The sequence below is a fragment of the Terrapene carolina genome, unplaced genomic scaffold (assembly GCF_002925995.2).
Source record: "Terrapene carolina triunguis isolate 2854851 unplaced genomic scaffold, T_m_triunguis-2.0 Scaffold212, whole genome shotgun sequence".
Taxonomy (NCBI): domain Eukaryota; kingdom Metazoa; phylum Chordata; order Testudines; family Emydidae; genus Terrapene; species Terrapene triunguis.
Genome location: NW_020664563.1, coordinates 12020006 through 12030146, shown reverse-complemented (window position 1 = coordinate 12030146; position 10141 = coordinate 12020006). Strand labels below are relative to the sequence as shown.

General features: G+C 44.7%; 1 protein-coding gene across 1 annotated transcript in view; it reads right to left on the bottom strand.

Annotated features, from left to right (window-relative positions):
• Window positions 1-2831: 2831 nt before the first annotated feature.
• Window positions 2832-10141, bottom strand: part of LOC113407560 (tudor domain-containing protein 5-like) — a 28844-nt gene continuing 21534 nt past the window's right edge. The window contains exons 13-17 of the mRNA XM_026656208.1: window positions 8815-8988; window positions 7307-7516; window positions 6791-6946; window positions 3886-4102; window positions 2832-3088 (exon numbers count right to left, since the gene is read on the bottom strand). Of these exons, the coding sequence (XP_026511993.1) occupies window positions 2832-3088; window positions 3886-4102; window positions 6791-6946; window positions 7307-7516; window positions 8815-8988 (1014 nt within the window). The remainder of the gene's footprint in view (window positions 3089-3885; window positions 4103-6790; window positions 6947-7306; window positions 7517-8814; window positions 8989-10141) is intronic.

Genomic DNA, 10141 nt, shown 5'->3' with positions numbered 1-10141 from the left:
GGTTTGTGATGCGCATTTCCAGGGAAACTGAGGTATAAATCTTCCTTCCCATTAAGTCCATCTTCTTGGATTCTTAGTCCTTAGGGGTGGACTTGTATCTTCTCTGCCATGCCCCGTCATTTACTGCAGTTACACCACCAGAGAGAGTTAGGGGACAGGTGGGAGTGGAAACCCTCAAAGCCCTCCATGGGAAGGAAGTACTGCTTCTCTGAATGCTTTGCCATGAAAGGTAACAAAGCTGGAGTATTCCACAGGGCCTTTAGAGGCTCTAGAAGAGCCTCATTTATTGGGTGGGCTACTCTCCCTGGAGCTGATTGTTGGAGAATATCTGCATATTCTCCTGCAGGAATTCCACCTGGATACCCAAGATAGAGCCCACACGCGTCAGATGTGCCTTAAAGTCCTCAGACACCGAGGGAGAGGAAGATTCAGGCACAGTAAGTTCATTCGAGTAGGATGAGGAGATGATCTGCTGCGCCAATGATGGGTCCTGTTCTTTCACTACAGGATCCAGTTCGAATAGCCCCAGAGGTCCAGGGGGAACAGGCTCAGAAGTCACTTGCAGCTGAGATGACTTGTGAGTGGAAGCTACCATCAGGACCCATGATCTCGCTCTAGAGCAGGTCAAGGAGTGAGATCTCAAGGACTCATTAGCATCCCAAGGAGGCCAGTAGGCATATGGATAAGAGATTGGTGGCCAGCAGGCACTGGACCAAGAGCCTGTCCCGACTGTGGGACACATGCCAATCTCAGCATCAATGGTGATCCAAATGCAATCTCTGGTGCTTGTGTGACAATGAGGGGGAGGACAACCCCAAGCAGGATCTTGAGGATTCCTGGAGGTTTTCTGGTGACAATGTGGGAGCCAGCCCCAACAGGGCAAATGGTCAGACTCATCTGAAGCCCATACAGGGGCAGCATCAATGCCAAAGAGGAACAGGGGATCAGCACACCAGTGGTTCTGAATGAGACACACTTCTACCCAGTACCAAGGCAAAGGGCCGTATTGAACTCTAAGGGATCTGCTACCAAGATGACTGTCCCAAAATACACACCAGTGTCGAGGGGGCTGTTGGTGTCGGGCCCCACGTTGGCCTCCACTCCACAATCTGAGGCCTGGGAGGTGTGAACTATGGTACCAATGAACTTGGCAGCTCTGCAATGCAGCTGGAAGGTGCCAAGGGCACAATGGAGGGTGATGCAGTAGAAGGCATGGCACCAAAGCACTCTGGAACCAGTGGAGGGTCTGGGACTGAGGGGCAAATCACGTCTGTTGCCACTGGCATGCAGTCAGTCAGTGCTGGTGCAGACTTCATCAGTACCAGACTTTATAGATGGCCCACAGCTTGAACCTGAGTCAATGGTACAGGCTTTCACTGATCTCGGCATGGTACCAGTTTGACAGATCTGCTTCATCCCACATGCTGGAGGGAGTACAGTACCAGTGACCACTCCTCTTAGAAGTGGAGGAGTTTCCCCAAACCGTGAAATGGTCCCGATTCGTTTTATGGGACCAATTCCTCACCCTACCAGAGAAGGGTGAACGACCGCTCTTCCTCTTGGGGGAAACCCAATGTGCAGCGACATCACTTGCCAAATCCAAAGGTGACTACCACTGGGATGAGGGCCTCTGTGCCGAAGCGGGCCTCATGGCCTGATCTAGCAAGTGCTGCTTCAGCTGCAACACTCTTGCCACCTGAGTCCTCTTTGTGAGCAACTTGCAGATGGGGCACTTCTCTTTAATGTGTCCTTCGCTGAGACACAATAAGCACCTCATGTGGGCATCACTGTTGGGAGATGGCACCACACAATGGCAGTGCTTGAACCCTAGTGAGGGCATCACAGACAGCAGCCAACTGCTCTAATACTATACTCACACTGAAATGAAACTAAAGGTATTACTAACTACTATATACACACAAGAAAAAGTTCTCAGAAACAGAACAAAAGTGTGAAGCGAAACAGGACAGAGCTCAGACTCTAGCCACAGGTGGTCAGAAGGAACTGAGGGGCTTGAGGCAGTGCTGCCTTTTATAGTCGGGGAGGGGCTAAAGCTGCAATGGCACGAGCGCCATCCCTACAAATATTGCTAGGCAGATCTCTCCGGTTCCAGTACACTGGGGGCATGCACATCTAAGCTGAATACACAGCTGCATCTACTTGAAGAACCACCACCATATTTTAACATTATGTAGATGCAGCAAGACAGTGGGGCATGAGGTAGGCCGTTTTACTGGTTAGCAGTGCTCACCACAGGCTGGATGAGCTGACTTACAATGTGACCAGTAGTTGTACTACCAAGAAAAGGATTATGTGATGGATCCATTGCATTTAAAAAATCCTTACTCACAATAAGTCATAAGTTGCGACGCTCAAGGCAATACCTGTTTGAGGGGAAGTGGTTTAGGGGTGAGTGGAAAGAGGGGTTTTTTGTTTGTTTTTAAGATGGTCTGTTTCTAACATGCCAAATCTGACCCGTTTCCTTCCTCCACCTTTTGGAGACTGTTTATACACACAACACAACATTGAAACACAGTCCAAACCACTATATTAAAAAGAACAGTCATTACACAGCAGTACAATAGAAGGAATATAACCATCTCCACTGAAAATAAAAGCAACATTTATCCTATACACACAGGCATGTCCAAGGAGACCCTAGGCTCTAGTTATCAGGAGGATGAGCATCTCTTATGGCCAAAGAGAAATGGCAGGAGAACCAACCCCTCAAAGAGCATCTGCTTTGTTTCTCCATCTTGTCTGATGCAGTACAAGTGGATTAGACTTCTTTCTTGAGAAACCAAACAGCTTGGGGTTCCTCCTCCTCCTCCTCATGTCTCCAACTTTCTCAGGACAGCAAACCAGTGAAAAAGGCCACTGGAGGTGGCCAAGCGTGCAGCAGCTCCCAATGCTGCGGTAGGCGAGCTGCGAGGGACGTAGAGCTTCTGGGACACCTGGAGCTCAGCAGCTAGGATCAGGGAATTCTGCTCCTCAGCCCCTCGGGTAGTGCAGCTGTTACTGCTACTCAGCGGGATAACTTGGGTCCTCAAGAGGTCCTCATTCTTTACCTTCTCTGGAATGACTTCCCCTGCATAGTAAATGAGACAAGGGTGAAAGGATGGTCTAATGGATAGGGCACTGGACTGGGACTCAGAAGAACTGGATTCTCAGCTCTACCACAGACATACTGTGCAACCTTGGGTGAGTCACTTATTTTATCCTGTAAAATGGGGATAAATATTTCATTACCTCAAAGGGCTGTTGTGAAGTTAAAATCAATTTATGTTTCAGAGGACAGACACATGGGAGCTAAGAGGGCTTTAGAAAGAACAAGGGCTTCACTGTCTCTCATTTTCCATGGTCTTGCATGGAATCCCTTAAATGCCAGGAGATGAAAGTCCATTTAATATTGGGAAATTCTAACATTTGAAACAGACAGGCAAAAATATTTAGGATAAGGGCTGGACAAAGGTAACAGAAGAAAAATATCTGGATAAGGCAGGGAAATGAACCAAGAGAGGAATAAACCTCAATTCAAGTTCATCCCCATGAAATACTTATGAATCCACTTCTCTGCACATGGGGCCAACCTGAAGTATTGCATCAATCCACAGTCACTGTTATTGCCATCTGTCCATTGCACCAAGAAGCCAAGATTCAAGGTCTCCATTTGCATACACCAGTGCCCTAGCCCCAGGATTCCTGAGCCCACCTTCTGGCTGTAATGGACTTCAGACAATACCAAGAAACACCCACCAGTGCAATTAACATAGTACCAGGATCGCAGCGCTAGGGCCAGCATTCCAATTGGGTAGTGGAATGCACATACTAATACCCCTTCAATCTTCACACATCCTAAAAACCACTCAGACAAATCCACAGTACCATTCTGCTTCTCCAAAGATACAGGTGCTGTTGTAAGTGAGGCAGAAGCAGCTGGTGCTGTAAGAAGCTGGACCTTGTTAGGAGATATTTTGTTCTGATCAGTCTCCAGTTGGCTAGGCTCTGCTGAGGGCTGGGAACAGCTTAGGGAGATATAAAATTCTTCCAGTGACTTGGACAAAATAGCAGGATCTGATAAATCTCCAAGAGAGGCTGGTGTCTGCAATCAAATATAAAACAGAGCAGAGAGCGAGATTAGTGCACCCACAATTCATCAACTGTCCTGGTCACCATATAGTTAAGCATCCAGACATATCTGGAAAGGAATTCTAGCAACTGCGTTTCATTTTTATTTATTGTTTTTGGCCAATTGCACAAAATCAGGGCCAGAGAGCAGCACCTCCTCCACATTCTTCAAGGAGAGCGGCTGCTTATTGCAACGTACAAAATTCCATCTCTGCTCATGTCTTAATAAGTTATTAATGGTCTGCTGTAAAAAACCCTCATAATTCTTGAGCTGAGAGAGGCCCCAGGCACAGCAAGACTGACAGTGACAGAGTGAGCACAAGGGAGTTTGGACTGAGGTTGAGTACGCTGCTCAGTCAATTTTTAGTTGAATAAAACCTTAGTTTCTAGTTTAATTCACAGATCTGTACTGGGACTGATGTTTGTATTTACTAATTTACAGGAAAAGGGGAGGATAGGAAAAAACTTCAAGAACTTTCTAACTATAAGGATGAGTTAATGCACTGGCAGAGGCTACCTAGGGAGGCTGCAGAATCCCCATCCTTGGAGGCTTTTAAGAACAGGTTAGACAAGCATCTGTCAGGGATGGTCTAGGTATACTTAATCCTGCCTCAGCATGGCAGGATGGACTAGATGACCTCGAGATCCCTACATTTCTATGAACTGTAAAATGACAACATTTACAGTAGAAACAAAATTGTTTAAGATAGTCACGGCTAGACATGACTGTGGGGAGCTCCTGAAGTAGTAAACAAACTAGGAAGCATATATATTTTATAGACAAAGGAAATTCAGTGTTGACAAATGCAAGTTAATGCACATTTGGAAAGAATAATTTGAACTAACTGACATTGCTCGGTTGCAAATTAACCAACCACTTGGGAAAGACATGACCATTGATGTCAATAGCTCAATGGAAACCTCTGCTCAATATGCAGCAGTCAACGTATGAGAACAATCCACAGTGAACTGAGATAAAGCACAAAAGATAGAAACCGTCAGGCTCCAGACACAAGCCAACTACTAACTGATGGGGGACTAGGAAGAATCTTCTCCTAAGGGAAGTTTTTTCCATAATTGTCGTTTACAGAGTTTCTTGTAACTTCTTCTTAAGTACCTGACCGGGATCACTGTCAGACAAGATCCTGGACTAGATGAACTGTTCTGCTCTAGTAGGGAGATTCCTAGGCTCCTAAAGCTACATGATCAGCTGTCTAATAGTTGTGTAGTTATGTCTGAGTCAGTACATGAGGAACTCTGCATTCTCACATCATCCATTATGATCTCCCCTTCTCTTCTCCCCACCTCTGCTTGCACAAGCTATGTTGTCTGCTCTTCTCTCATTACCTTAGTGCCACTTTCCTCACCCCAACCTCTTTGCTCTCACAAAGCTTCACCCCATCTCCACCCCAGGAAGGCCCATCTTTCCTACCCCTCATTTCTTCCAGCTCTTCCCTTGATCCTCTCAAATCTGGTTTCTGATACCCAACTAGAACGGCGCTCATCATGGTCACTAACCACCTCTTCCTTGCAGTTAATGAGCTGTAATAATGCACAAAAAACTTGTGGGTATTGATCATTCCTGATCCCCCTGCTACCATCAACACTAGAATAATCTATGTCCCTCCACTATTCCCTCCTTTTGTCCATCCCAAACTCTGCATTCATAAATGGTCATGTTAACTTATACCATTAGATAGGTGGTGATAATAAATAATGACTAAGTATCAGCACTCACTTTGTGCCCCACATGTGCCACAAATGATCCTCCCCAACCTTACTATTAAGAATCCTGACTTCAATCCCCTAACTCTTCAAGCAGTAAGAGGCATTGGCAATATTGACTAAGCAGCTTCAAATAAATTCAGCCACAGACGCACTTTTAAAGTTGTTAACATAGAGCCTGCTCCTCCTCCCACTGAAGTTAACTGTAAAACTCCCGCTGAGTTCCCTGATGCAAGATCAGGTTCAGTGTGAACCTACACTGAGTAGATTTTACAGATTTCCCACCTACAACAGAACTGGTCACCCCAAGAGTATGCCAGGGGAAAACAAACAGCCAGGGAGTCTTTCTGTGGAAGCTGACAAGCACTCTCCACTATCAGGCCCAAGCATTACACTAATATAAAGCTGCTGAGTCTGGAGTGCTAACTACATTTATATATTATAAAGATTCTTTTCTGGGTTCTTTCATTGCCACATGAAAAGGAAGGGTCAACACTGTTGACTAGAGAGACGTAGCGCAGACAGGAGATATGTACGCTTCCCCACAGAGTTCTGTAAGAGAATCTAGATTTACCTGGAACCATTCAACTCACTCCTGCAAATCAGTGTCACTATTAGCAGAGACTGCCAATCATACCAAAGCATGGCATAGTTCTCTGATACAAAGATACTGAATTAGGATGAGACATCACATTTTGTTTCATGTTACTTGCTATAACTGGATTAATTTGGGAGGCACTCAGACAAACTGGTGGTGGGCACAAATATAAGAACCTAGATGCAGAGGTAGGTAGATTATCTTAAAACAGTTGTGCCTCATTTGGACTAAAATTTCAATTTAATAAAGAGCAAAAAAAAAAAAAATATTTCCAGGAATATTAAAATAATTTAGAAAACAAAATATGCCACTATACCGGGCCAGAAAATGTGTACTTACCTTCAGCCCCCCAGTGGGCTCCAGGACTTCTCCCAGATCCAGTGTCTCCTGGATTGGGTATTTTGACTTTTCAACTGCTGTCCTTGTCACGTTCACATGATCCAAAAGTGGCCACACATCATCCCAAGTCTCTTCAGCAGCAGCAAAATGGCCTACCTAAGACACCCAGTACAGTGGGTATGGAGAGGAGAAAAAGCGGGAAGGGCAGAAACATTATGGAAAAACTGGCAAAAATTGCAACCGAGAGAAATAGCATTAAAGGATCAATTATTTAACCCTTAATTGAGAGTGTACTTAAACTTCTCATTTTATTTCCAAACAAAAAACTTTTCAGGCACACAAACTTGAAGTTGTGTTGGTGTAGGAGGCCAGCAAGATAGGGTTTTGGCCAGGTTTCCCCATTAAATCAGCATATGCAGCCTACTGTGCATCATGCACAAAAATGTTTAAATCCCTTAGGATGTCACCATGGGGCATTTGTCCATTTCCCTCCCTCCACGAAAGATTACAAGTAACCTGTTGCAGCTGCTCTTTGCTTTGCAGGCTCTGATTCCTTCCTTCATGGCTGGAGGTCTGGCTGGAAGATATCACAGTATCCAATTGCAAGGTATCATGGGCAATACCAGTCTGCTTCTGTAAGGTTTGCAGAGGCAACCAATTTTCATCCCAGATGTCTGAGATCACAGACATCGGCTCTAGGTATGGCATCTCCAGATGAGGGCTTTCCTTTAAAAAAAAAAAAAAGGCAACTAACTCAAGTTGATATTCTACAAGACTATGTGAAGAAACCAGAAACCATTTAATGAAGGGCAGAGAGTTGAACTCATCTTGTCCACCTTTCCATTTTCAAAATACCTGCAGCCCCCTCTTATTTAGCCTCAAGAGTTCAGTGAGATTTGATAGTTACAGTGGATACCGCTTAATAGCAATCCTAATATTAACAACTTCCAGTTAATAGGAACATATGGCTAGGAACCAATCCCATCCCACTGACTTTAAAGTTCATGAGACTTGGATTTTGGCAACAGGCATGAGATGCCTTTTTGAGATGCCTTCCCTGGCTACAGACCCACAAGCTTGCCTGCAGTTGGGAGAGGAGGGTACAGACAGGGCAGCAGCTGGGAGGGCCGCTGCAGTCTGGATGCGAGGCTTTCCACAGTTGCCATTTATCTGAAGGTTGCTAGTAAGCACAAGGAAGGTTTGTGGGGCTGCAGCCAGGGAAGGATGCACTGGGACATGCTAAGCCTGGTCCCCCAGTGCCAGGCCAGGGTGCTCAGCATGTCCCAGTGCATCCGTCCCTGGCTGCAGCCCCACAAGCCTTCCCTCCTCTTACTAGCAACCTTCAGATAAATGACAACTTTTTACTGGGAACCGAGTGGTTGCTAATAAATGGAATCTACTGTACTTTAAAAATGGACAGGAAAGTAATTGCATGTCTAAATCTGGAAGCTTTTAATACAGCACACACTAGCAGCATTGCTGCAACACCACTCTTTGTCCTAAGATATGGAGTTCCAGCATTTTGCTCCTTTCTGTGGATGAATGGAATACTCTGATGTATAGAATCTGGTTTCTTGGGAGGTTCAATTCCACTGTTTTCTTTTGCTTGCATTTAAACAAAATGTATGCTAGTAAGTTAACACTTATTTGCTTAAGAGCACTCTTCTCCACTAACACTAGTTCATATTGTCATCCACAAGTCTGCAAAATTTCATTGCCAAAAACTGTTCCTATCCTAATACCTCGCCACCACCTATAAGTATAAAGATTAACAACCTTTGCAAACATCTCTTGAACAATATTTAAAGTTTGCAGTTTTATTACAGCAGTTTTAAGTTGTCACCAACACTGGATTCCTCTGGGGAGCTCCTTTATGTCTTATTCTTCCTTACCCTTCACAGCAGGTAAACACATTTGCAAAATGCTTTTTGGAATTTCCCTAATCTTACTGTCAGCTGCAAGCAGGGACAGTCTCAGCTCAACCTCAATTAAGTTATTCAGTATTGGAAAAAACCCAACCTCACCTGCATTTCCAGTTTTGGATTTCTGGGCTCTCCATTTGGACTTTCCTGGGAATTTTTGTAGTTTTTGCCTTGTGAGTCCCATGAAGTGAGAGAAGAATTCACAGAGCAGGCATGTTCTTGTACCCTCCCTTCAGGTTCTAAGCACACTGCATCCTTCTGGTCAACCTGAGATCTCTAGAAAGAGAACAGCAACTTTATTTCAGCTCGACTGTACATGCTGCTTTTTTTTTTTATTCTGATTTTAAAAGATTTATTGTATATGACATAAATTACTATACAAAAATATGTAGAGCCATCCACCCAGTGAACCAAGGACTCACCCATAACATCTATTAGTTCAAAAGAGCATAAGCAAAAGTAGTAAGGTACAATTCTGTACAGTACATATACAATATTTATATTGTGCGAGATAATTAGCTATAAGATTCCAAATGCAGACACACAGCTCTCATTCTGCTTGAGAACAGAGCATGATCATTTGTTATTTGTATTATGGTAACACCTATAGGCCCCAATAAAGATGGGGGTCATTGTGCTAGGCACTGTGCACAGTGTTTAAAACAGGATGCTTAGATTTTAGATTTGTTACACTAGTTTTAAATTAGTTATATTATGAGAGATATTAAAAAATGGTTCCAATAATACTCAGGTCAAGGAACAATGCAACATCTGGGCACCACATTTTAGGAAAGATGTGGACAAATTAGAGAAAGTCCAGAGAAGAGCAACAAAAATGATTAAAGGTCTAGAAAACATGACCTATGAGGGAAGATTGAAAAAAATTGGGTTTGTTTAGTCTGGAGAAGAGAAGACAGAGGGGACATAACAGTTTTTAAGTACATAAAAGATTGTTACAAGGAAGAAGGAGAAAAATTGTTCTCCTTAACCTCTGAGGATAGGACAAGAAGCAATGGGCTGAAATTGCAGCAAGGGAGGTTTAGGTTGGACATTAGGAAAAACTTCCTAACTGTCAGGGCAGTTAAGCACTGAAATAAATTGCCTAGGGAGGTTATGGAATATCCTTCACTGGAGATTTTTAAGAGCAGGTTAGACAATTACCTGTCAGGTATGGTCTAGATCAGCATTTCTCAAACTAGGGTCCACAGAATGGGGTCCACGGGCCCTGCTGATCAACTCCTCCTCCACCCTCCCAGGAGGGGGGGACAGGGTGCGCTCGGGGGAGGGGACGGAATCATGTCCAGGGCCATCAGCCCCGCTGATCAACTCCTCCCCCGCCCTCCCAGTACTCCTGCATGCCAGGGAACAACTGTTCCCTGGCGTGCAGGAGGCACTGGGAGGGCGGGGGAGGAGCAGGGACGGGGCACGC